The sequence below is a fragment of the Triticum dicoccoides genome, chromosome 7B, assembly GCF_002162155.2.
Source record: "Triticum dicoccoides isolate Atlit2015 ecotype Zavitan chromosome 7B, WEW_v2.0, whole genome shotgun sequence".
Lineage (NCBI taxonomy): Eukaryota > Viridiplantae > Streptophyta > Magnoliopsida > Poales > Poaceae > Triticum > Triticum dicoccoides.
The window spans coordinates 239,557,554-239,585,214 of record NC_041393.1 but is presented as its reverse complement, the minus strand read 5'-3'; the positions used below and the strand labels follow the sequence as shown (position 1 = coordinate 239,585,214).

The 27,661-nt window shown below is 45.2% G+C and overlaps 3 protein-coding genes across 3 annotated transcripts; all 3 read right to left on the bottom strand.

Annotated features, from left to right (window-relative positions):
* Nucleotides 1-606: 606 nt before the first annotated feature.
* Nucleotides 607-2,137, bottom strand: LOC119341562 (extensin-like). Its single transcript, XM_037613436.1, has 3 exons — nucleotides 2,019-2,137; nucleotides 1,342-1,665; nucleotides 607-892 (listed from the first exon to the last, which is right to left on the bottom strand). The coding sequence occupies exons 1-3, from the start codon at nucleotides 2,135-2,137 to the stop codon at nucleotides 790-792; spliced, it is 546 nt and encodes a 181-aa protein (XP_037469333.1). The 3' UTR covers nucleotides 607-789.
* A 10,853-nt stretch (nucleotides 2,138-12,990) lies between these two features.
* LOC119340810 lies at nucleotides 12,991-18,021 on the bottom strand. The gene is made up of 7 exons (XM_037612716.1): nucleotides 17,587-18,021; nucleotides 15,461-16,959; nucleotides 15,110-15,367; nucleotides 14,650-14,730; nucleotides 13,899-14,055; nucleotides 13,383-13,816; nucleotides 12,991-13,190 (listed from the first exon to the last, which is right to left on the bottom strand). The coding sequence occupies exons 2-7, from the start codon at nucleotides 16,613-16,615 to the stop codon at nucleotides 13,134-13,136; spliced, it is 2,142 nt and encodes a 713-aa protein (XP_037468613.1). The 5' UTR covers nucleotides 16,616-16,959; nucleotides 17,587-18,021; the 3' UTR covers nucleotides 12,991-13,133.
* A 1,590-nt stretch (nucleotides 18,022-19,611) lies between these two features.
* Nucleotides 19,612-26,829, bottom strand: LOC119337482 (pyruvate dehydrogenase E1 component subunit beta-1, mitochondrial). The gene is made up of 14 exons (XM_037609632.1): nucleotides 26,617-26,829; nucleotides 26,453-26,527; nucleotides 25,744-25,824; nucleotides 25,634-25,660; nucleotides 25,470-25,532; nucleotides 25,273-25,359; nucleotides 24,077-24,202; nucleotides 23,356-23,489; nucleotides 23,202-23,274; nucleotides 23,030-23,095; nucleotides 21,498-21,536; nucleotides 21,263-21,387; nucleotides 21,063-21,177; nucleotides 19,612-19,944 (listed from the first exon to the last, which is right to left on the bottom strand). Exons 1-14 carry the CDS (start codon nucleotides 26,644-26,646, stop codon nucleotides 19,876-19,878), a joined length of 1,110 nt encoding a protein of 369 aa, XP_037465529.1. The 5' UTR covers nucleotides 26,647-26,829; the 3' UTR covers nucleotides 19,612-19,875.
* Nucleotides 26,830-27,661: the final 832 nt, after the last annotated feature.

Here is a 27,661-nt window from a genome sequence, read left to right as displayed (position 1 = left end):
GAAGTCAACGAGCGGGGGTCGCGAGCCAACCAGGCCGAGGCTGAAGCACAGCAACGGCGCTGGGGAGGACCAGAACCGCAGCAGCCGGCACAGCCGAGCCGGCGGCGGCGGCGGTCGGGAGATCCGAGCGGCGGCCGGGTAGAGTGGCAGGAGCGGCACCCGGGCGAAGCAGAGCCGAAGCAGCCGGCGGGTCCGAGCTGCGGTGCCCGTCCGCGTGCAGACGAGGGAAGCGGGACCAGCGGCTCGAGCAGGCAGCGGCCGAGCGCTCGCTCGCGCCCTACGCGTCGCTTCCCGCAACGGGAGCAGCAGCAGATCGGGCCAAGAGAGGACCGGGCAAGGGCGGCCCGACAGCTCAGTGGAGCAGGCCGGGGTGGCTAGAACCGCAACGAGGAGAACCGGTGCGTTCGGATCCGCGGCGAGGAGAGCCGGGACGGACGGATCCGCAGCGAGGAGAGCCAAATCTGGCAGTGGACGGATCGGGAGAGGAGCTAGCACGAAGTTGTTGCGTGCGGGAGAGAGGGGAACCTAACATCTGATACCATGTTGGATAAACAGAAACTAAGCTTTACTGAGGGCCAATGGCCAGTACATATACAGATGCGGTAAAGTGCAAAAAGACCCCTTATACAATGAGGATGTACACAATGAACTATACACATCTAACAAAGGAAACATGACATAACGATGCGAAAGCGAGAGAGAGAGAGATCCCAACAAGATTGTGATCCTCATTATACTTGTCCAGTAAAGCCTGAAGCATTAAACTCATTTGCTCACGGGTATAATCCACTATACTTGCTTGTCTGAACATTTCCTTGTTCTGCCATCAGGCCAGTAAAGAGCCTTTTTTATAATGATGTCCATCCCAGAATCCCCAGCTTGCTCGTTCCACCTACAAGTGTATCGTTAGGTTCTGGAAAAAATATTGACTTGTTATTGTAAAAAGATGCGCATCTTCATTTTCAGATCCTAATCATCAGTGTTTTGTAACAAAGGAAGAACCGCTAGATGGGTGTCCCAAGCTAAAAGCTAACTAATTGTACAAGATACAATTCAGATGATAGTATACTACAATAAAAAAAAGCGGCAGCTCGAACATGTACTTTGTTAATTTTGAGCTATACTTGCGAATCATGCTCTAGTTCAAACTGTTGAGGTAATTTAAGGTATTCCACAACAGGAACTTGAAGAGAAGAGCAAATATAGGGTAGCATTTCTGTGATCAACTTGACAGCTCTTATATGGTCTTATCTAAGTTAAAAATAATCAAGTGCAGATGCAAGTGTGCAAACAGGAAGAAATTGAGAAGGGAAAGACATGGAAGAAATTGAGAAACCATACAGCGTTTTATGCCGCTTGTCATCAAGATAGCGCTCAATAGCCTTTTCAACATCCTGCAAGCTCTTGAATGGTCCACCGAGATGAGGATATGTGTGGAAAGATCCTGAACGATCGATCCTGATGTAAATACTGAAGTACCAATCAGGAGGGTCTTTGACATAAATGGTTGGCTTGGGTGGCGGGGTCTCAGCTACAGCCTGTGGGGAGGATGAGGAAGTGGCAGTGTCCTTGAGTGTTGTAGTGCCGAGCAAGATGCTCAAGTACGAGACAGACGGTTGCGGCTGCGTACGTGCGGATGGAGGCTCAGCCACATGATCCTGGCACCTGAACTAAGTAAATCGATGAGTAGAAGTTTCTTCTTTTGTTCTATAAAGTACCCGCGCAGGCAAGAGCAGCAGCATTCTTACGGTGAGTATAGAAGTAAAATAGCGATTCAGATTGGCATAGGAGCTGAGTGAACAATTCGTAGCAGCATTCTATGGACAAAGCTTAACAGAAGAAATTATGAAAAAAAATTGCTGATTCGTGTAAAAGTTGATAATTTGTTGTTGCAACCATCAGACAAAGTAGATTAGATCCACCTTCCTAGCTAGGCAAACGATAAACTAGATTTCTATCCACGCCCTTTCTGCTGATTAGTCTAGATGATAAACCTAAACGAAAGATGGCAGGCATACGGGTTTGGGGGCGCGGGACGGGACAGACAGTTGGGCGGGGACGGCGCTACCGCAGGAGGGGGCAGACAGTTGGGCGGAGGTGGTGTCGCGCGCCGCCGCCGCGAGACCGGCAGGGCCATCCGCCGCCAACGCGACTGAGCGATCCGCCGCAGCACGGGCCGCGCATCTATATATACGAATAAGAATATGAAATACTCCCTCCGTCCCATAATGACGTTTTCTGACACTAATGTAATGTCAAAAAACGTCTTACATTATGGAACGGAGGGAGTAATTTTTAAGGGTTGAGAGAGATGGCACTTACGTATCTACTCCCTCCGTTCCAAAAGATGACTTAGTACAAAGTTCTTTTTTTTGAGAATGACTTAGTACAAAGTTGAGTCATCTATTTAGATGACTAAGTACAAATTTTTTTTTAAGAATGACTTAGTACAAAGTTGAGTCATCTATCTTGAAACAGAGGGAGTATTAGATTATTTTGAGTTGCCATTGCTGCTAGAGCCGGATTATCCATCAACCTTCTTCTCGATTGGACTTGTCGACGAGATGAAGATTATACCATGTGCCCTTGGATTGGTCTCACAAGTCACAAATTAAGAGGCTATCTTCATGATATCCTCCTATAACAATTTTATTTATTTATATACCGGCAAAGCATCCATTGTCTCCGAGTCGTATTACTAGCAGCACCGGACACCGACCCAAACATCTCCCTTCTTAAAAAGTTTCCAAGTCAAAACAATTGTGCAGGAAACTAAACTAAACTACTCAAACTGAAAAAGAAACTAAACTACTCAAACGCTGCAATTTTTTATTGAAACAATTGTTCTGTTTTACGGCTCCCTAGTGTTAGCGCCCATGCCTGGCAGGACCCACCTGCCAGCCCGACGGAAAGGCCCGGGCGTGTACCCAAGGCCAACCCACGCTACATCGGTCCAGAATGGAGGAACCCACGACCCAAGAGCGAAGGGGTACTTAAGCCAGCGACCAGGGCAGGCTAGGGTATCCAGTGGATCACGGTGAACGGCACCCGGCGGCTACCAACTCTCGATCCCCTTCTCTTCTTCCTCCTCATTCGAACCCTAGATACTGCTGAACCTATGTAATTGCTACCTGATCTGGTATTTGTGAGTGAGATCGCCACCATATCCTCGCCCTACTACTGTGTACCTTACATTTGGTATCAAGGACCACGCACAGGATCTAAGGCGAGTGCTAGCGCTGTTGTGCAGGGATCAGTGGAAGGCCAAGTTCTCCAAGTGCGCTTTCAGGCAGCAGAAACTCTCATACCTGGGGCATGTCATGAGCGAGCAGGGTGTCGCTACTGAGCCAACGAAGATCAAAGCTGTGGCACAATGGTCAGCACCAACCAGCGTCAAGGAGGTCCGTAGTTTCCTGGGGATGGCATGTTACTATCGCCGATTCGTCAAGAATTTCGGAATCATAGCTCGACCACTGTTTAACCTTCTCAAGAAAGGTGTGCCCTTCATATGGACCACGGCAACAGAGACGGCATTCCAAGTCCTCAAGCAACAGTTGATCGAAGCACCGGTGCTTGCCCTACCAGACTTCTCCAAGACCTTCATTGTCGAGACAGACGCCAGCGACAAAGGGATTGGAGCGGTTCTCCAGCAAGGTGGTCATCCGATTGCATATATGAGCAAAGCGCTGAGCCCACGGTACCAAGGCCTCTCAACCTATGAAAAGGAGTACCTGGCAGTAATTGTTGCAGTGGACCAGTGGCGACCATATCTCTAGCATGATGAATTCATCATCTCAATGGATCAACGCAGCCTGATTCATCTAAACGAGCAGCGCCTCACTACCCCATGGCAGCAGAAGGCTTTTACAAAACTGTTGGGGCTGCGGTTCTTGATTCGTTACAAGAAGGGGAGCGACAACACTGCAGTTGATGCACTGTCGCGGGCCAACACCTGTGAGCTACACACAGTCAGCTCCTGTCAGCCTGCCTGGCTTGAGGACGTCATCACCAGCTATGACAGCATTCCTCAAGCACAGCGCCTTCTCGAGCAGCTTGCCATCCACGAGGATCCTAAGGGTCGGATCACTTTGAAGCAAGGGCTCCTGCGTTTTCGGGATAGAATATGGCTCGGAGGATCGACAGAGATGCAACAGCGCATCATTTCAGCCTTCCACGATAGTGCCATGGGGGGCACTCAGGTTTCCCGGTGACCTACCGCCGCATCAGAAGGCTATTCGCCTGGCCAAAGATGAAAGCTCATGTCTTACAGTATGTGTGTTGCTGCCAGGTTTGTCAGCAAGCAAAACCTGACCGTAGCGCATCTCCAGGCCTGCTTATGCCACTGCCTATACCCCACGAGTCATGGGACTTGATCACAATGGAATTTGTGGATGGCTTACCACAATCAGGACAGTTCAATTGCCTCATGGTAGTGGTGGACAAACGCACCAGGTTTGCTCATTTTCTACCTCTGGCGCACCCTTACACCGCAGCCAAGGTGGCTTTGCTTTACATGCAGCAGCTCTACAAACTGCACGGGTTCCCTGGTGCCATTTGTTTTCGATCGTGATCCAGTTTTCACCAGCCATTTTTGGCAAGAGCTGTTCAAGTAGCAGGTACGGAGCTATGCTTGAGCATGGCAAATCACCCGCAGACAGCGGCCAGACTGAGAGGGTGAATCAGTGCATAGAGACATACTTGCGATGTTTCGTCCAGACGTGTCCCAAACGCTGGAGCTTCTGGATACCACTGGCGCAGTTCTGGTACAACACCTCACACCACTCGGCCATCGGCATGACTCCTTTCAAGACCATGTTTGGACGGGAACCAAGGCACTAGGGGATCACAGCGACAAGGTCCTGCACGGTGCCATCTCTACAAGCTTGGCTCGAGGAGCGAGCAGTCATGCAAGGGGTCATTCAACAGCAACTACATCGAGCACGCCAACTGATGAGGACCAAGCCGACAAGAAGCGCTCATTCCGACAGTTCCCAGTGGGCGATCAAGTCTTCCTCAAGCTTCAGCCATACATCCAGACGTCGGTGGCTCCAAGGGCGAATCACAAGCTGCCATACAAGTTCTACGGGCCATTCCCGATCATCACCAAGATCAACGATGTTGCATATGAGCTCAAGTTACCACCACAAGCTACAGTGCACCCAGTCTTCCACGTTTCCCAGCTCCGGCAGGCTCTCCTTCCGGGCACAACGTTGTCCACGACTCTGCCATCACAAGAAGAGGAACTCGCGGTGCTGGTTGCTGTCCTGCAGTCAAGATGGCTCAAGAAGAACGGCGCTATGAAGGAGCAAGTTCAAGTCCGGTAGTCCGATCCGGCGATCGACACCACCTGGGAAGACAAAGAAGCCCTCCAAGCCCGGTTTCCACATGCAGAGGCTTGGGGACAAGCCTCTTCCAAAGAAGAAGGGGGTGTTAGCGCCCCTTCCTGGCAGGACCCACCTTCTAGCCCGACGAAAAGGCCCAGGCGTGTACCCAAGGCCAACCCATGCTACATCGGCCTAGAATGGAGGAACCCACGGCCCAAGAGTGAAGGGGTACTTAAGCCAGCGACCAGGGCAGGCTAGGGTATCCAGTGGATCACGGCGAATGGCACACGGCGGCTACCAACTCTCGATCCCCTTCTATTCTTCCTCCTCATTCGAACCCTAGATACTGCTGAACCTGTGTAATTGCTACCTGATTTGGTATCTGTGAGTGAGATCGCCACCATATCCTCGCCCTACTACTGTGTACCTTACACCTGGACTCAGGCAAGTCATGTTTTCAAAACAACGCATATAAGTTTGAGATCATTTTGGAGATCACCAAATAATGCCAAGTAGGAGTACATTTGTTCTCAAAAGGAAGTAGGAGTACATTAATAAACCTTGTGGTGACTGTTTTTGTTTTCACAAATAAGTATCTTTAATTGATAGTAGAAGAAAGAAAGTACATAGAGTACAAGGTGCCTCCGGCGGGGTTCCAAATCAGGAACGAAAGAGGGCGGGGAGGAGGGGGGGATACAACGAGGGAAAGAGGATGACGACTCATGGGGACTACTCAGGGAGGATGTTGCCCAAGCCGATGTTTCCAGCGGAGCCTCAAAGCCAGGGTTCACTGATGATGGGATTGAGAAGACCCGAAAGAGAGGGAGCCTCGTTTTCGAACACGATGTTGTCCTGATGCTTCGGGAGAAGCCATGCGCCTATAACTAGCAAGGAGGAGAGCCCTTTACGGGCAGGCACGGGCGTGTACGTGCACGAGCATAGGCACCAATCTTGAAAATCGGTCGTCTCGCCACCAGTCATCTCGCCTTGGTGGCCTGGGGGTGCATCGGCACCAGGAAAGGAGCTCGTGCCAGAGCTGTCTCGGGAAGGAGCGTCCAAAGAGCAGGTGGTGCATGCTCTCGGGCTCTTGGTCACACAGAAGACAGAACAGGCAGAGGGGCGCGTGAGGAAGCCCGTCTCTGGCAAGCCGATCGGCAATACGCCCACGCTTGGAGTACTCCTGATGCACCCTGTCCTTCCGGTTTTCTTACTATTATGAAAATTCATGTCTAATACTAATATTGCACACATATATTATGTCAAATAAACATCCAAATTCATACGCAGCTTGTAGCTTGAGAAACAAAAGGATAAATTCAAGCTGATATTGTAAATGGGCTGAATTCCCAGCCCACTTTGAATTAGCTACCATTCATCTCCAGATTTGTCTTTGTTTCTAGATATGTGCTTTAGTCTTGGATTCACAACTTGTTTATAGATGATTGTTCTATGTAGTTCCTATCTCATAATTATTTTGAAATTTTTCACGACCGAGAGTACGTACGCTTGGATGTGGAAGTACCGAGAGTACTCCCAGCATGGGGAACACGATACACAATATTCACGATCCGGAATATTGTATTACCTTTGTCCCAAATTACTTGTCTTTGATTGTCCAGATATGGATATTAGTATCTACTAGCAAATATGCCCGTACGTTGCAACGGGAGAAACAGGTCCTTGCACATCCCTACTAACCCATATGCATTACCACTTCTTCCCTTCGCCACCATTGTTGATGATGGTCTTGTTGTGCACATATTTATACGGAACATGATCAATCCAAGGCGATGAGCTTGGTCATCATACTCTAGCACGTCGTATCGAGAGCTCCTTTTCCGTGCCGACTTGTAATTATGCGGACTTGTAATGATGGTGGGTTCTTGTCTCAACTACACTTGGTGCATGCACCATCACCACACCCATGCTCCCTAGCATAACGTGTGTGCTTTGCAATGGAGAAAACACCGGTTCGTATGATCCACAATTGATCGGGTCAAGGAACTGTGCCGCTGCATAGTTAACATTAAATTTAGGGATAATGGGTTGTATTTCTTAAAAAACCAACGGGAGAGAGATTTTATGTGTCCATATAAACGTTCATCAATGCGGCATGCCAGAGTTCGAAAGGTGCCACCCAACGGCAACATAGAGACGCACGCCAAGGTCAAAATGTATATCAGCAAAAACTACACAATTAATGATTTTGCTTTTCTCTTAATTATTTAGATTATCAGGTAAATAACGACCTCAGAAGCACCTTCACTTTCTTGATTGTCTGTGTTTTTGACACTGATTGTTTTATCATGTACTACCTCCGTCCTGATTTATAGGTTTTCTTTGTAGTTTGTGTCAAATTTTGACTAAATATTTAACTAATAAAATGTTAATGCATGTCAAGAAAAATTATCTCATTGCATTCGTATTTAAACATAGTTTTCAAAAATATAATGTTTAGTGACATGCGTGAACATTTTATTAGTTTAATCTATGGACAAAATTTGGCACGAAATATAATGAGGACCAATAAACCCGGACGGAGGTAGTATTTATATGAACGGATGTGCAAGCATATATATTTTCACCGTGTGTGTCTTAATCTGTGTATATATGTTAGTCCAACATTGTCTAATTCTTAGGGCGTCTCCAACGCTAACATGTATATATGTGCGGCAAATGTCTGTTTTTCTATTCAGACATATATACGGAAGCTTGCAATCCAACGCTAGTCGCAAACGGCAGGCTCTGTTTCTCATACATTTAATCAAACACTTGTTGTGCAGCGTGCGGCGGAGGCCGGCAAGCTCGGGCCCAGTCACGCGCGCGTGGCAACGGAGGCAAGCGAGCTCGGGCGTGCGACCACGACGACAGGCGTGGCGGGCGCGGCCACGACGGAGGCAGGCGAGCTCGGGCGCATGACCATGACGGTAGGGGCATTGGGCGTGGCCACAGCGGAGGCAGGCGAGCTCGGGAAGCGGCCACGGGCGACGACCATGGCGGCTCGCGAGCTCGGGCGCGCGGTCATGGGTGACGCGACGGACCCGGGCGATGACTAGCGCGGCTCCTGAGCTCGGGCGTGGCCTCACGGGCACGCGGCCATGGGCGACGACGGCGCAGCTCGCGAGCTCAGGGTGCGGCCTCAGATATGTATGTATCTCTACTATTAAATCTCTATTATTAAAGGGGGATCGAACGTCGTGACGGTTCGACCTCGCTCGATCTCCCTTCCATCACACGCACGCAGATTTTTTTTCTTCGGAAGATATGAGGAAAGCCGCGACGCCTCGCCGCTCGATAAAAAAAGAAACAACCCTGGATCCCGCACGCACCAGAAACACGAAAAACCAGCCCACGATCCCACCCACGCCCCGCCCCCACCTCTCCCCGAGTCCTCGCTCCCGATCTTGTCTCTCTCCCTGCCAAATATTGTCGCCGCCAGAGAGAGGAAGGAGCGTAGCATAGGCACCAAGGAGGAAGGGGCCGCCTCGCTCGCTTCTGCTGACGCTGCTACCCCAATCGCCGTCGCCGCCGTGGCGGACGCAGCGAGCCCCAAGCTGCGGGACACCGGGACGCTGGGACAGGAAGAACAGGGCCGCATGAGCCGGAGAGGGCTCCGAGGAGAGCGTCCGCCCCAAATCCAACCCCCGCCCCCAGGTGATTCCGGTTCCGCCGCCCCGTAATCCGCTCGAGCCGCGCCTAACTCCATGGTTTATTGCAGGTGGAGTACGTGCCGGAGAAGCCCGACCTCGGCGCGGACGACCCCCTTCTCCTCGGCCACCCCTGTAGCCAGGCGAGCTCGCCCCGTAGAGAAGGAATAAAGCCGCATGGGAAAGGCTACATGGGTAAAGTTAGTAATGTCTCGTCATCCTCTAGGTCGCCCTCACTGCTTCTACCGGTGACCTTTGGAGGACGGGGGACGTGGCTATCGTTGGTGGGAGGGAGCAGAGAGGCGACAGGGTTGAACATGTAGAGGGTGTGCCAGCAGGTCCTTGGGCGTGAATGCAGCGTCGTCAGACTTTACCAAGCTCAGCACATGTGCCATGAAGAAGTTCTTGTTTTCTTCTGTAAGCATTCTTCCTCTCATGATATCTCAAATCTTTGGTTATGTTCCAGTTATATGCTTTGGACTGAGATTGACAAATCATTCCTTGTGTCTCATCTTCTGGTATTGTGAAGAATCCATTCATAGCGGCCCCTCTCCTCTGTTAGTCTCTATGTTAGTCTACTGGAGTGGCAGTGGAGACTCAATGGCTGTAGTGCACTGGCGGTGAAGACTCAATGACTATAGTGCACTGGCGGTGGAGACTCAATGGCTGTAGTGCACCTATATTTTGGGGTGGACGTACATGTAGCCGACCCATGTGATGGAGCCATGGAGGAACCGGACGCCGGGTGGGGTTACGGGCGGCCTGGGCACAGTCATGGTTACACACTCATAGCAGGCTTAGGTGAGTGATGCTACCCTCAAGCCTTTCATTCTCGCTGTTGCTTGTCGTGTTTTCCTCTTCTCTTTGTTTCTGCTTGCGTGATGAAACCCAAGAGAGGCCGCTTATACTATCGTAAGTTCAAAACTGACAACTCTATCTAAACTATCGGTAGTTCGATACTGTTACTAAAGCACTCCAACTGTTCAGTGGAAGAACAGACAGAAAGTTTGTTTTAATTATTTTTGCTTGATCTATTGGATTATATCAAGTTGTTCTTCTGCTATTGTAATTTATTTCAGTTCTCTACTTGTGATGTTGCCGTCTGTTTGGCCTCAAACTGTTTGTAGCTAGGAATAGCCACTCACTATGCCAAAAGAACCTGAACATGTTTGCTCACTTCAGTCATCGTCTGGTCATTGCGGTTCTTGCAATCAGCGGAAAAATGCGTAGCAGTTGCACCTGAGTTTCCTTCCGGAGAAAACCCTAACCCCGGCCACTGTCGTAGCAGCCGCACACGGATTGCTAGGTGATTCCATGCGTCATTTCCATGTTCCCAAAGACAAAGTATGGGTTGATTAAGTTGCTTGATGTTGGAATCGGTGAGGCTGGTCGTATTGGTGGTATCCTCCGATGTGCAAGCCTCTGTTCGTACGTCCATCGAGTTAGAACATTATTTCCTATGGGAGTCCTCACACAAGTATATCACAATTCTATAACCCCTTTATTTCCTTCAACTAATTTGGCAATCACAATATTTAATCTATTTTTCTAAGCTTCGTAATGTGTTACTGCATGAGTTTTTTTGTAGTCTTAATAGCGTGTACATTTGATTTTCCACACACCAAGCTCCGGCGGAACATGGAAAGCAGATACCAATTGCTCTGAACTTTGCATATCAGAATCATATCAATTTTTCTAAAATGGGTGTCCTTCCTATTCTCACATTACATTTGTAATGCCTTGCAGAAGGACTTAGCCCCTTGAAAGGCGACATTTTTATCATTGTTGGGGGCCGGGGCCTAGCTTTGCACTGTCAATGTTACCGAGGTATCAATGACATCTCCCATGCCAACACTTTGATCCCTTAATTGTATAAAATGGAATTGTATGCATAGGGGGGGGGGGGATAATGAAGGTTTTGTTTCACAAGATTTTAGGAGTATATTGTCAAGAAAAGTAACAGAACTGAGGTGCTAAGGAATTTTGCAACAATCCTGAATTGTACTCTTTGGCTTATGGCAATCATGAATTGTACTCTCTTCATTTGTGCTTCAACTTTGAGAAACAGAATAAGCAGGTCATATTTCTTTAAACTTTATATTATCTAATATGTATTTAGAAATTGGAATACAAAGCCCTTGATATTACAACAGGAGCATACTTGAGGGAAGAACTTACATTGAATATAATAATGGAATACCAATGCAGCGACTCTCCTTCCCTCCCTGTGCTTTAGTTATTCTAAGTTAGTTTCACTAAACTGAAACTGCAGTCATAGATCATTACAGGTTTTTTCTGAACTTTGCATCTAACTGTTACATATTTAACTATTAATTAAGAATGTGAGAGATTACAGCTGCAGGACTGATGTTATTGGCTCTCATTTGCAACTTTACGAATCCACTTAGGAGATGATGTTAATATATGCTTTGTCAGCAGAAGTCCTAGGTACCGAAGTTGGATTGCTTACAAAAAGTCTATACAGTTGGATAGCTAAAATCCGACGTGTGCTATATGATTCTAGGAATGCAACACAACTTTCTCTTGTTGTCAACGAAGAACATTTTTCAGATTTATATTATTTTTCTTTGGATAGGTGAAGTGTTTTAGTTTTACAATGTATTTGATGCAAACATTTTTTTTGGCAAGAAGTATTTGATGCAAACACAACACTGTACAAAATCTCGAGTTCAGTCAAAGGAAAGATGTGCCTGAGGTACTTTGTTTATCCCCTTTCAAATATGATTACATGATACTTTATAGAGCATTGCTAGATGGACGACAGTTCCGGCCGAAACCCGGACGACACGCTATATCCAACCATCCATGGGCAAGTCTACACCGTAGCATACGGTTTGATTAGCCGTCAGGTGAGTGTCGTCCAGCCGAACATCGTCCGTGAAGTATTTCCGTACTTTATAATCCTTGTTCAATTAATGGTGTATTTTTATGCGTGGTACTATGAGAAATAGTGGATTTTGTGTATTGGGAGTATCATGGTTATAACATTTCTTTTTATATGATACAACGGGTCATTTTATGAGAAACACACAATAAGATTAATGTAAAACAAGGGGAAAATAAAAAATTCTTAGATAGACAGACATCGCATACACATTACCCTTGATACGGACATTTGTAAAAAAGAAAATGTAGATAATCAATCTCTCTATATAGCTTTTATTTATTATTCCGTGGCAACGCACGGGCACTCAGCTAGTTGTATGTAATGTATGTATGTATGTGTGAGCCTTCCTCCTCAGAGATGTTTTTTGATTAATGATGCATATGCTGCAGGTCTCGTCTTTTTTCCTACTTTGGCTTGTTTGATTCATGCAATTTGAGAACGTATTTAAGTTGCTAAGATATGATCTAAAAGAGCAGGGTGGGACTATTGATTAAAAAAGGAGTACAAAATTTTATCACATGGAGCAACTATTTTGGTAGCGGCCCATAACAGAAACTTAATTCTGGCCCATGAGACTTACGAAGCTCCAGACCACGTACGACACGCACGAAGACGTATGAAACTTTTCATGGTAGATGTGAAAAGTACCATCTCAAATATGTTTTAAATTCAAACTAAAAGCGTAAAGTCTTGGATTCACAACTTGTTTATAGATGATTGTTCTATGTAGTTCCTATCTCATAATTATTTTGAAATTTTTCACGACTGAGAGTACGTACGCTTGGATGTGGAAGTACCGAGAGTACTCCCAGCATGGGGAACACGATACACAATATTCATGATCCGCAATATTGTATTACCTTTGTCCCAAATTACTTGTCTTTGATTGTCCAGATATGGATATTAGTATCTAAACAAATACTACTCCCTCCGTCCCAAAATAACTATCTTAACTTTTGTACAATTTTATACTAGAGTTAGTAGAAAGTTAAGACACTTATTTTGGGACGAAAGGAGTATAAGACAGGTAATTCAGGACGGAGGGAGTACTTCAGACATATGGACGATGACCCTAAAAAGTTTCAAAAGGCAGAAGCAGAAATACAGAAAGTGACAACTAAAATGAGGCATTTTATTGGAAGATAAACCTGTACATTTTGGGGACTGGTGGCAAATTAGTGGAATAAATATGTACAGAGTTTTCGTTTTATCAGTGCCGCAGCACAGGCTATACATGACAGCGAAAGCAATTTTTCAGTTGCTTATGTCGAAGTACTTGGGATCAGCAGGGAAATCATGTTCCACCTTCAGCTGCAACAGAAATGGAATCACCAGATTAAATCCTCGAATTTAGCCGATCAACCAACAAGAGAGCAATTATTTATGCATAAGCTGAACGACAAACTTTAGCATAGGTCTTCTAAATTGCAAGCTGACGCTCGAAAAAAGAAAACCTGGAAGAAAGCTATCACTAGAGAACTTTCAAGATATTAGGATGGTTACCTCGCCCTCATCTGCATCCGAGTGCCTCTGAGGAAATACAACTCTAAGATCGTTGTAGAGATAGAATCTCCTATCCTCAGCCACCGTATTGCCGCTGTGTGGTACAGATGATGGATCGGATTTGCAACGCAGCATAGATTTTGAGGATTTCTTGGAGGCGGGGCAGAGAAACCGCAGGTGCAAAGCATAGCGGAGCACGCCTCCACCTGAACTGTCGTTGATCCTGGAAGACGCACAGCATGATTTCTTCGCACCTGAGTGCACGTTGTCCATCTGACAGCAACAATCATCAGAATCAGTATTATTTTGCTTATTCCCAATAGAATTGGGTTTATCTGATTCCTTCATGTCAGTGCCCGATGAGTAACATTTTGTGTTTGCGTGTCTCTTTTCTGATTCATCAGTTGAGTTGCACATCCGCCCCTGCCCGCAGTCTGCGAAGACAAAGAAACAATCAGAGACTCAACATATATAATTTGGATTCAACTCTTGTTATCAGGCTATCAGCTCCATTACATTCCAAGCATAGAGTTCCTCCTTGTGCAAGTTCACTTCCACATGAGACACACTGAGCTTTCGGGCCAACATTTGTGTCACTGGTCTTGCTTTCTTCTTTCACTATATTAGAGGGAGAAACAGTGGGAGACAGAGTGACCTTTTGCCGCATGAACGTCTGTCTCATTATACACAAGGGAAATAAGATGAGAAGGGATAGAGAAAACAAAAGGTGGTTAATGTGATTATATAGACACTAATCCTATGGAAAAAAGGAAAATATTTCTCCATGCATGCCATGGTACTTTTTAAGTTAAGGCATGCACTAAATGATGAATTACCTGTTCTGTGTCCTGATCTCAAACTTAGGCAACCCGCTTAGTTTTTTGTAGGGGAACAGGAAGAGAGAGAGATTACTCAGGACGTTGTCCATACAGATAACATGGTCAAAACCAGGTGGAACACTTGCTAAACAGAAAAAGTCTCCATGTAATCTAGCACGGCTGCCGTATTCCTCTCTCTTTCAATCTTCCTCGCTTCCTTAGGCAACCCGGTTAGTTATAGATATAGTGAGTATATGAGGACACACTATGCGCATGATTAGGTGTAAGGCTAAAGCTAAGGGCAAAAGTTATAGCTTGGAAATTGCAACTTGCAAGCAAGGAAGGACTAGATATAAAGCACATTTGTGTTTTGGCGCAATATCAGAATAATCTTTGGTTTTCTTCAATATATGAAGGATAAGCAGTCAACTTGTCATAATATTGTGTACCTTGGTTCCAGACGGCATGTCAGTTAAGTCGTAGTTGCAGAAGAATGTATGGAGTGGGGTCTTCTCAGGGTTGCTCACAACCTGATGAGGCAATTGTTTAACTCAAGATGGGAACACACAGAACAACTCAATACAATTTCAAATAGTAGCTTAAATATGCATAGAAATACACCAAGTGCTGTGAGAAAAGGAAACCTAGCCATCACAAGTGATATTTGGTTTGGCACATTGAAACAGGTCTAGAAAGTATACAGAGTTGTGTTTTCTGTTGAAGAAAAGGCAAACAATTCAACATGACTTGTCAAATGCGATATAAAGGAAACACAACGCTTATTTTGGAACAGAGTGTAAAGCATAACTAGATAGAGAAGATGGAGTGGTTAATATAGACAAAGTATTTGCAAAACAAAATGCACAAGAACAAATATCATCATGAGGTAAGGGTCAAGCAATTTAGTACCAGTTGTATGCGCCCCTTAGCAGGGATGCGTAAGCGACTCTTTGCTGATCTTGAATTATTGTTACTAAGGCTTCTTTGGAGTTTTGGGCTATTGCTGTTGGTTGCACTTGTGGACAATCTACCAGCAAGATCAATAGAAGAATAATACAACAAGGAGCTATCCTCGTCGATGCTTGCTACTGCAAATGGAAGTTTCTGAGTTGGGGGAGAGAAGCTACCGCCAACAATATTCAGGACAGCTAAGAAACCATCAATTGTCTGCATCCACAGAGAATTAAGGAATGAAATTCAACAGTCAATATCCTCGAATTGTAGTATATACTAGATCATGAACAGAAAGAAATATTAGACCTGATTATCTTTTCCATAAGAAAGTCGACCAGACAAAAGGGATTCCTCAAAGGAGACAACTAGTGACCTCCTTGCAGGGAGACTCAAACTCCGTCCATAACCAACTCGCGGAAACGTAGGTGAAGATTCAGAACCCCAGTTTTGATATCTTCTACATGAACTTCCTTTAGGGGTCATAGTATCATATTCATCATGTAATCTGTTAGTTTCCTCTAACACATCTAGCATCCCAATTCCATCAAATCCTCCCTGTTCCTTCAAATCTACGAAATCATTTTCAATATCTTTCATTACATGCCTTGGAGATTCTGTAGTCTTGACTTTATGAATACATCTAGGGCTGAGAGGAGACAGTGAGAGCGGAGAGTGTGCTAATTTTGCACTGGCAGCTAGATGATCATAATAGGATAACGACTCCTTGTTCCCAAGTAAAGGGCCATCAGTGAAATGAATAGAATTAATCCTATTGACATCAAATTCTGAAGTCCAATTGGACCATCTAGGGGTCGGACATGCCTGTGACTCAAAAGAACTGAGGCTTCCAGTGTTTACCATTTTATTATCTTGTAAGCCAGAACTGTAGAGTTTCTTACTTGGCTCGGAATGCTGAAATCTAGCATCCCCAGAAGCAATATTCAGTAAATTACCATGGAACTTTCTAGAGAGCACATTTTTCAATGGAGACAGCAGTCCTTTCCTTGCCTGAAGTTCATCCTGATCACATGGTGAACCAAAATTATGACTGGCCACAGATGGACAGATTGTATCCAGTTCTGCTGTATCAGGACCTCCAATACAGTTTGATTCAAAGCCCACAACCCTCGTTGTGGGCCTACGGACAGCAGGCTGCAATTTATGAGAAGATCTAGAATTTGCATCTCTAAAATCATCAATTCTTAATCCTTGGAAGTCGGTGAGTCCATCGAACGCATGGCTGTCTCTAAAATATCTGTTTGATTCATCCGGGGAATCTGATGCAGTCTGTCTACTGAAATTGCCAATCGATCGATATGAAGCCTTGCCATTTGAGCTTTCTCGAGGAAGCCCATCCAAATCGCAGGCACCAACACCATTGGTACGAGAGGGGCTTGACACAGGTGTCCTCGATCCTGTAGAAACATCCTCCCTGACTGAAGAAACTTGGGGTAAACCCATCGCAACCAATCTCTGATACTCAGCGAGAAGGAAGACCCCCAATCTGTAATCGCTCCTGCAGTACACCTATCCAGTTCCTTTCAACGGCCCTCTCAGTATCTTGCCATTTCAGTGTCCAAATCGATGGACTAGACAAATCACCAATTGAAACCAATCACCACCGGAAGGGCAGAACCACACTGGCATTTCCGATTCAGACCCATTGGAAGCAAGGTTACCATCTTGCCACTACTAATCATGCCCCACTGGCTACCACAACTGGAGATGACACAAAACTTGGAGCCTGAGCAAGCAACCAGGGACCTAGCCAAGGATGAACCATGCAAGGAGATCACGTCACAGCCCTGCAGAAACGAATTGAAGAACATTGATTCAGCAAACTGATGAGCAGACAAAGGCTCAATTGATCCTATCACTCGGCTACACCCATGAATACAAGTAAAATTAATCCCACTACATGACCAAGAGAAGCTCAATTGCTACTAACTATTCTTACACCCATCACATGACTAAACCCATGAATAGAAGGAGTTGGATTAATCCCACTACATGATGAAGAGAAGCTCAATCAATACTACGTGCTACGGTTACTATATTTAGCTCAGGAGAAACAAACTTGTCAGTTTCTATATCTTCCGCCTGATGCATAGAAATAGCAAGTTCCCAACCAATGATTGCACATCCAACCCAATGCTATCTACTCCACTCCCATACTGCCCAGACCAGGCACAAATGAAGGCATGGTCAGTTAATCCCTGAACAAACGGACATGCATGGACTAAACCTCAAAACTACCGAAATCGGGAGCACGGCAGCAGCCAAATTCGAGGAAATGAGAGGCCCAAATTTGGGGACGGATTGCGGAACCGTCACCGATCGAAACGAAGAACCAAATTCCCCACCGATAAACGGGCAGAGCCCACCAGAGCAACGGGAATCGCAGCAATACAAAGCCGGGGATAAAGGTTTACCTGCCTATCCATCCATGGAGCCAAATGGATTAATCAACAGCGGCACGGCCCGTGCCGCCGAATCGAATCGAGGTCCTCCGAGATTGAGGGCCGCCTCGATCCGACCACCGGGAACCAGCCCGCCCGAGGAGAATCCGCACCTCAATCGCGCCGGCCGATTTCCGCCGGGCTCTCGACGTCCACCTCCGCCGGACCTTCTCCTCTCTTGCGTTCTCCTCTGGCTGCTCTTCTTCGCTCCCCTCTATCGCTTGCTGCTCCAATGGTGGGTATATAATTCCGCAAGCAACTAACCAGGGGTCCTTGATTAGGCGCCAGAAATGATGATATTTTCTAGAGGGGAAACGCTGGGTTGGGTTGGGTTAGTACTAGCAGCGGCAGCGGCATCTGGATGTTTCCAATCAGCTCGGCTGTTTTGGTTTCGCTTTTGTTCTCGTTCGGTTGCCTTTTTATTCTTTCCGATTCCGAGTGGATAAAATAAATAAAATGTTCTCGCGCCTCGTTTTGTGGTTTCTGTTTTTAACATCCAGGCCCCTCACGTCTCGCAGATTCGGTTTTCTGAGAGTCTGATGTGGCCGTTGAGCGGTGGTGGTTAATGTACCGACTTGTGTAACAAATTCTGTTGCTGCCCATAGGACATTTATTTCTTTCACAAAATACCTACATCTATTATAAAAGCTAATTAATGAAAAGTACAAAGCACATCCAACATAACAAAAATTACATCGAGGTGCCTAGATAGCTGAACGACAACTACTGCAGTCAAAATGAGCCACCGACGTGTCATTTGTCGCAGCTCCCATACTGGACCCATCCTAGACTTATCGATGACAGTTGAAAAGTTTTCATGAAGTTGCCTCTAAGGACCAGCACCATGTAAACCATAGTCGCCCTTGTTAAACCCTTGAGTCAATCTGAAGTGCCTGCACACACGCGCGAGAAATCATAACATCAGCTTCCTAAGGAGACGGTAGGAGCCTATACCGAAGCTTCGTCAACTTCGTTAAGATGGATGATTTCGAGGAGGATCAAAAAACCCCACAAAAAAGATATGAATCTTTTCAGGGGCCTGTTTGTCATTTCACGGAAGAAAATGGAGACTGGATTCAAAACTGTGGACTGGACCGACTACTGCTTGGGCGGCTAAGATCCGTTCCACTTTGGTATCAAATCTAAGACCGGTCAGACTGAGAACCTGGTCCATTTCTTCCCAATGACACTCCCTGTCCATGATGCATCATCTTTCTCCCGCTTCCATCTTTTTTCCTTCCCTCGGAGTAGCTTTGTGATACCTGAGCGATGGACTATTCGTAGGATGATGTAAGAATCTTTTACAGTACTGTACAATAGAAGGCTAAATGGATCAGAGTAATGTTGACCACGACAGAAGATGTCATTTGAGACTTAATCGTGGCACAGGACCGTCCACTAGCGGCAACAGCAGCAAAAGGCGATGTGGATTAGGGACGAGAGAGAGCGGGCCTGATCCACAGCACCACACACCAATGATGGGCTAGCAGGAATGATATTATCTACAGATTAGACAAAGCAACGGTCGATCGCTATCTCATACGTGTGCCACAATCCGCTAGTTTCCAGCATAAGAATCATGGTCCATGATGAGGCAAGTTGCTCCACATGTGGTCGAGCTTTTCTTTGGGTCCGATTCCACCTGTTGCTTTCCGCGTATATACTATAGCTGGCAGAACCTTGGAGACTGCCTCGCCATCGCCCTGTAGAATCAGCTTCTCAGCCCTTTCTAGGCGTCTGCCACACGTAACACTGTCAGGCACAAGTACTGTACGCGTGTGACGGTGTGAGTTCACCAGCATCGCTCCACTCCGGGAAACATTTCAAAGTTTCAGTTCTCTCTGCGATACTGATCACACGAACAGATCAGCCCAAGTCAGCAAAATCGTGTACTGGTACCTGACCGTCTGTAATTCAGTTACATACTCCCTCCGTCCCAAAATAAGGGTCTTAACTTTGTACTAGCTCTAGTACAAAGTTGTATTAACCTTGAGACACTTATTTTGGAACGGAGGGAGTACATGTTATTTATACATCCCTCAGTGATGTAAACCTCCAGAGGTTGCATGATTCAAATGTATAGGGATGAACCATGAACTAAATGCAGTCATCCGACTGCCGCCGACAGATAGGAATCAACAATGCATGCAGATCTACAAAATTAGCTCACACGAGTTGGGGGATACAATTATGCGATTCGGTACATCTTTTCTGGACAAGGAACAAAGAAGAAGGCCGAGAAACAAAACTTGCATTTGTGCTTTAGGCGTTTGCCGCCATGGATGATGATCTGTAGCAAGCTCGCTTTGCTGCACGGACGATGTCCTCAACCTGCAAGCATGCCCAAAACGTTAGTGAGGCGAGGATAAGAAATAAATTATCCCTGCATGATCCTGCTTTCTCCTAATATGACTAGGTGAATACTGATACTTCAACCTACGTCTAATATCACCATCTACTTCCAAGATGATTGGCTGAACCGGCAGAGTAAATTTTCCCTGAACAATTCAAAATCATGCATATGTAAGCCACCTTTCCTATGCGGCTCTGCCTACTCATCTCCCAAGAAACATTTGAAGAATCGGCTCCCCATGTCCAACATAATCTCGTAAGCTAAATCCTAGCAGTCTAAAGAGTGATGATGTATGCCTACAGAGATTAAAAATATGGGTGGAGGATCCTATCGCTGAAACATATTAACTGTCTAATGCCCAACCTTCAAATATTCCAAGCTATCAGTAACTACGCTGGTGACAGATACTCTGTCTACAAAAGAAATTGTTGTGTTTCATTACTGCAGTCTCATTCATTACCCACTAGGAAAATTCCCAGCTCAACAGGGCGCAAGTCTTCATATTTTACGAGCTACTCCCTCCGTCCTAAAATAAGTGTCTCAACTTTGTACTAACTTTAGTACAGAGTTATGCTAGAGTTGAGACACTTATTTTGTGACGGAGGGAGTATTAGCAAACTAGGTTCCTGGTTTCCTGTCAGACACACTGCCCCCCCAAAACAAAAACTATTTCCTCACTGATGCCCCACTAGGCAAGTACCGGCTTAACAGTACATATGATTCACTAAATTCCTAATAACAATGGAGCACGCTGACAATGAAAAAGTATGAAACCAACACAAGGCAGTCCAAATATGAAAATAAAAGCATCAATATCCCCTACTTTCAGAAAATATTGCATGGTAGCCAATCAATAATACTGGCTACAGATAAAGGTTGCGCGGTAGCCAACCAATTATACTGGCTATAGATAAAGATTCCATGGTAGATGGATGAAGGCAAGAAACTAAAAATCATGGTAAAACTGTGCTATTTCCAGTACTACTCATGAAAAATGCTTTGCCATTATCGATTAGGCGAACTTTCTCAATAATATCTAAAAAAAAATGGGACCCAATGGTTTGGGATCAATGTAAAAGAAGCAGCAAGTGCAGACCTGTGGAACTGCCAATCTTTCAAGGTTTGCCGCATAGGGCATCGGTACATCAGCTCCGGCAATCCTCTCAACTGGTGCATCAAGATACTCAAAGCTGTCCTCCACTACGGACATGCTGCAATGAAGATACATCTGAGAACCCAACACCCAAGCATAGGAGAGAGAGAGAGAGAGAGAGAGAGAGAGAGAGAGAGAGAAACCATATTTCAGCACCAACACCATGTTGTGGAAAGCCTTCTTCAACGGTAACCAATCTGTTGGTTTTCCTAACGGATGCATTGATAGCAGCTCTATCCAATGGTCTAATTGACCGAAGGTTGATCACCTGTTAACAGATATTATAGTGGATAATAAGAAAATACTGATGGATGTAGTTAAAAAAGAACGTTGGTCACATAACTGTACTACATAATATGTTTTGCGAAAAGTAACTACCTCAGCACTGATTCCCTCCTTGGACAGTATCTCTGCAGCCTGAAAATGACTGAGCATGAGAATGTAACCAGAAGAATAGGTCAAGTATTTTATGTACAGTGGGGAAAAAAATCATTGATGCTACTATGCTAGTAATTAAACAAATGCACTCACGTAAGTAAATCATCTCAAACAGAATCAATTTCTCAAAATGTCATCTCACTATGGCTGGCCCAATTTTGAACTTCTCTAAATTTGGACATTGAGACAATTATTAGAAGGGGGTAGCCCATACAATTCAACACACGTTTGATTAGCTCTTTGGCTCAACAGGCCGTGCACCACTAACACGCCAATTATGCGTACAGCCTTGACCATATACATGGGCTGTACGTGTACTATACTACGTATAGTCTAACATGCAGGACCTTCTTTTTCAGCGCCATCACACCAGGCCCTGAGGCATAGCACCTTATCATCAAGATCATGGATGCCCTGAGTTCATAGCAGTCTATGCTCTAACGTGGAATATGGTGAAGCAGAATCAGCAGGAGGTTAGTGCTGAAGAACTCAGGGTTGAGCTGCATGGTCTTAGCAGCACTATTGTTGGCACTGAGCTACAGCATTTATGACTATACAATTCATTTAATTAATGCACTGATTCATGTCAAGACAGATTTTGCTGATTTAATGAATGCTACTTCATGTGAAGGCTGGTCTTCTTTCTTTTATGCGATTATGTGGCATGAATGTGTTAATTTCGAATCATGACATATCGTAGGATTCTCAGAACTGAAGATCATGAAGATTGAATCCTGAATTGTTTTGACACTATAGGCAAGATCATCTTGAATTTAATTCTTATCATTCACTTCATGTAGACATACAAGACGTGTAGGTCCTGAATGTCACAACTGCATTCAGTAGTCACTTAGATATTATTCAAACTCTGGAATCCCCAGCTTTCTCAAAACTCGTTAAAAGAATTAACTTGGTCAGAAGTCACCCCTCTAGAGCAACTTGATTATTCCAAGAACTGACAAAAGTGAAACCAAATGACCTTAATTTTGTGTGCTTGCTGTTATTGGCTGGACTGAGACTGCAGCAAAGCGCCAATTGTTATTTCTTAAGGTGGAAGTAATGTTGGCCCTGTGTCATTTTCCTGTTGAAGCCTGGGCTGAAATAGTACCCCGGGCAGGCGGGCACACACCACTAATATCGCACGGAAGTCTTATACCTCAGTCTATCACAAAAGTTTCTGCATGATCCGAACCCAAAGGTAATATGAAAGGGACCACTGGGGACAATTTTGCAGGGGTTCAGGGTGAACAAGTCTTTCACAGTCAAGGTGACACTATATTACACAACCAACCATTCTTTGCATAAAAGAAGTATCTAGTTAATGAACAAACCATTAGCTGCTAATAGTACTATTACGTTATTTGGTCAAATTTCACTAACGAATTTAAAACAAGAAGGCCTAATGGACAACACAAGTAAACACAGCTATTAGCGACTTCTTCCGTTTACTTAAAAGTACTGTAGTAACACAACTGAAGAGCATACCCAACCATCTTAGAGAATGCAGTAATTGTAACATCTTTTCCTTCCCGTTCTATCTGCAGATCAAAAAACAAGGTGAAACCAAAAAAAAAAAGCTCTTACTGGCAATCCATACAAAAAATCTGACAGAACTAAACTCTTCCCGACCACTAAAGAACATACCTTAGCTTTGCCAATTGGGACACTGAAGCTAGAATCAAGTACTTCAGCCTTAATAGGAAACGATTCACCATAGCTGTAGAGAAGAATACATGATTCGCTGAAATGACAACTTGAATGTAGAGAATATAACTAAGTAGGACAAGATATTACATACAGTAGTTCATTTTCCAGGAAAACAACAGGGTCTGGATCCCTGATTGCTGCTTTTAGCAAGCCTCGAGCATCTTCTGCAGAATAGGGAGTTAGGACCTTCAATCCTGGAACATGGGCATACCATGCTGCATAGCACTGCATACGAAGTCAATTAGTACCGAAGTAAATTAGACTACTAGGGTTCCACTAAAAAAAAAAGGGCAACCTGGTGCATGTAGCTCCCGCTTGCGCAGGGTCCAGGGAAGGGTCCGACCACTTTGGGTCTATAGTACGCAGCCTTTCCCTACATTTCTGTAAGAGGCTGTTTCCAGGACTTGAACCCATGACCTCATGGTCACTAGGGTTCCACTACTTGGATAAATAGATAAAAAAATGTTAAATAAAAAACGATCCAAAGATGCTATGCATCTTACGATCATGAAGAGCCAGAAGCACACTAAAGTTTACACCTCTTGCAATTCAATGCATTTATTGATAGTGAGATGAATAAGTCATATTCTGACAGTTTTGGCTTTCATTCTACTACCAACCGAAGAAATGGAGTAAGAATGACGAACAACACATGGATAGGTAGAGGTAAGTTTAGTGCTATAGGGTTTTGCCATGCTCCCTTCAAAACGTGTGCTCCTCTGTACATACTGTTCATCTCTCTTTGTCTATATGAGAAGGCAGTTTTCATGGATTTCTCAAAGAAAATAGGTAGAGATAAGCTTTAGTCAAACCTGCGAGTGTTGAGCACCAACTCCAGCAGCTGCCCCATTTGGTCCTCGAAAAACAATAGGAACGGATATCTGACCAGCTGACATGTAGTTTGATTTGGCAGCTGAATTGATGATGTGATCAATTGCCTGGATGTGCAAAACAGTGCTATTAGGCAAAAACTTTGACTAATGCAATACACAGTTGTTGTATGTAGACATATTCGGCAAGATTTATATACAGAATAAATGAAAGTAAATTTATGGACAGAGTTATGTACAAACGGAATACAAACTGAGTGCAACAAGAAAGGCATACTAGCAGCCGTATGCGATTAATATGTAATTATGGGGATCAAAGTTTTGTCCGTTAAGAGAGACCTGAAGGATTGGAGTATCGACTAAGGGCTAGCTATGGACAGGGGTGCGTGGAAGCTTGCTATCCATGTGCCAGAGCCATGAGTTGGTTGCGAGATCTTATGGGTTTCACCTCTAGCCTACCCCAACTTGTTTGGGACTAAAGGCTTTGTTGTTGTTGTTGTTGTTGTTGTTGTTGTTGTTGTTATGGGGATCAAAGTTTTAATCAAAAATAGTACTCCCTCCATCTCATAATGTAAGACGTTTTTTGACACTACACTAGTGTCAAAAAAGTCTTACATTATGGGACGTAGTGGTAGTAACTAATGGGTATCATTTCAATATCCAACCATTCCGACTAATATGTGAACATGCAGACAAGGAAGAACTATGTCTTAAAACAAAGTTCTCAAATGTCCAATAGGCAACATGCGAAACAAACTATGAGTAACAGATTTTTATTACTCTTGTACTTGCAGTTAAGCATAAACTATACTGTGGCCATCAAGTTCTGCATTCTGCTTAAACTACCAACAGGAAGTAAATGTAATCTTGATCATCAAATTTTCAGAAGGATGATACTGTTCCAATGAGTACTTTCCAATGTCAGTTTCTAGTAATCATATTTCTGTAGAAGAATAAAACAACAATTGAAAAGAATATTCCCATCCCCTTAAACACAGCATGATATAGAACAAATCAAGAGCAGACTACACCACCACTCATCACAAGGGAAAAATCAGCATGACCTACCATAATTTAAGCTGCTTAGAAAACTAACAGCGAAAAATACAATGCAGCCATATAATAAGGTTATTTGACAAACTGGCATTTTCAGGAATTTCGAAAATAAAATGACTGACCTGCATCGAGAAGTTAAATGTCATGAACTCTACTACAGGTCTAAGACCTTGGTAGGCAGCACCAACGCCAATGCCAGTAAAACCAGCCTGAACAGAACAATAGCATATTAGTACTGAAAACTCCAAAACTGATCACACAAATCTGACGGCTTATGAACAGACACCAATGATTACTTTTAAGGGTTCAAGTTTATAACCTCTGTGATTGGTGTATCGAGAACCCTGTCGGGACCATACTTGTCCAGCAAACCCTTTGTTATCTGCAAATAACATAAAGGATATAAATGCTAATAGTATTCACACAAATTCAGTTGCCACGAAGTAATGAAGAAATCATGAGTCTTGAGAAGAATTCACTCACCTTGTACGCACCTTGGTACTCTCCAACCTGCCACGTAAATGACAAGTATTAGAGAGCACAAAAAAAGGACACAAAATATATAACTTGTCTTCCAGGTGGTATCATGGTACCTCTTCTCCCATTAAGAAAACAGAAGGGTCGGCAGACATCTCCTCGTCAAGAGCGGAATTCAATGCTTCACGCACAGTCATCTAAAGAGCAAAAGAAGAGGAACTGCATAAATTTCCCACACAAAATCACAATGTAAGAAGAACATAAAATTACTTCTAGAGGCGAACACAACACTACAAAAATTCAACAAGCAAGCATATTAAAACAAAATAATAAGATACATGTTGGGTTCTTTCAATCTGGTGAAATCAGAACAACCTAAAATACCTCTACACCAGCTGTCCAGCAACCTGCTTAAGACAATACTGCTATGCATTTCTGAAAACAGTACCGTTCAATTCACTGAACCCACTGTCATCGCACAAAAGGTATGTCCTCCCACCTGGAGACGTGGACAACAAAAACGACTGATTCTCCTGAACGATCAGCCATTTCCAGAACTGAGCTGCACAAATCGAATAAGGTTCCATACAATCGACTCCCTTTACCGTTTAAAGCCCATGACTGACCAATATGCAACCACCCCTGCCACAGCCCACAGGATCAACCGTCTCGAAAAACTAACCCCACCTAGCTGTACCATTCACCACCCCAGAAAAAACAAACAAACAAACAAACAAACAAATAGTAACAGATTAATCAATCACACCGACGACCGTGCGACGCCTCACAACACGAGCTAAGCTAGGGTTCCGGCAAAGCGCTCACCTCCTTCGGGGTCGCGGAGTAGCTCCTCGCCGCCGTTGCCGCCGGGCGGAGGGACTGCATCAGTTGCCCCAGCACCTGAACCGATCGAAACACGCGCACGGATCAGAGACAAGGCCGACAGGCAAGGACGGAAGAAAAACATATTCTCAGAGGAGCGCACGTACGCATCCGGATCTCCTCGCGGCGCCCAGCATCGTCGACGCGATTGGCTACCGACGGGGGTGGGGATTGGGAGGGGAGATTTGTGCTCCGGGGAAGGTGGAGGAGGGGGAGTTGGGTCCGCCTTTTGTTTGTTTGGTGGGTTCGTGATGAGGATGGCGCCGTGTTGAGGCGGCGCGGGAGGGTGAGGGAGATGGATGGAGAGGACGCCGCCGAAATTGCCGCGCCGACTTGCATCCTGCGTTTATCTGCTCTCCTTGTTATATTTTGTCGAAAGGACATCGAGGAAGTTCGGTATTGAATGTATGGTGCTTCAATAATATAAGTGTACACAAATTATTGCCTGTAATTCCTCATTTTAATATAAGATGAAAGTAATAAATTACTGTATATATTAGCAACACCGATCCATGGTGTCGAATTTTTTTTTTGAAACGAGGCAAAGATGTGCCATTTTCATTGATTAAGCAGAAGAGAGTTGCCCGGTTAATTAACGGAAACTCGGGCGAAAACCGTCACAATACGCCCATCGAAAGGGCACACCGGCCGACCTGGCACCGACAAGACCACACACACCGTCGAGGACAGGACACCATCGAGGTTGCCTGCAATGTCATCGTCATCACCTCTCCCAGAGCAGGTGACTCCGACTTCGCCGCTGACGACCCGTCAAGACTCCTCCGAACGAACGACACCCGAGGACCTCATCGGCCAGAGTCAAACAGTCGGCCAAGACGTCGAAGACCGGCAGCTCCGATTTTGTTGATGTGCTTCACGGGAGAAAGTTGCAAGCCTCGCACCGACCTAGTCCATCGCAACCTCCGGAGAGCACCGTCTGTTGAATCCGCCCTCATGGAGTCGTCGTTGCCGCAAGGGCCCCGCCACGTGCAGCTCCGATTTCTCTGTCACAGCGAGAAGCAAACATAGGCACACCCATTGGTGCACCGGACCGCTGACATCAGAAGGACCAGCCGCGACCCAGCTCCACGCGCCACCATCGTCGTTACCGCACAAGTCGCAATGACAACACCTCGCATCACCGGTTGGGCA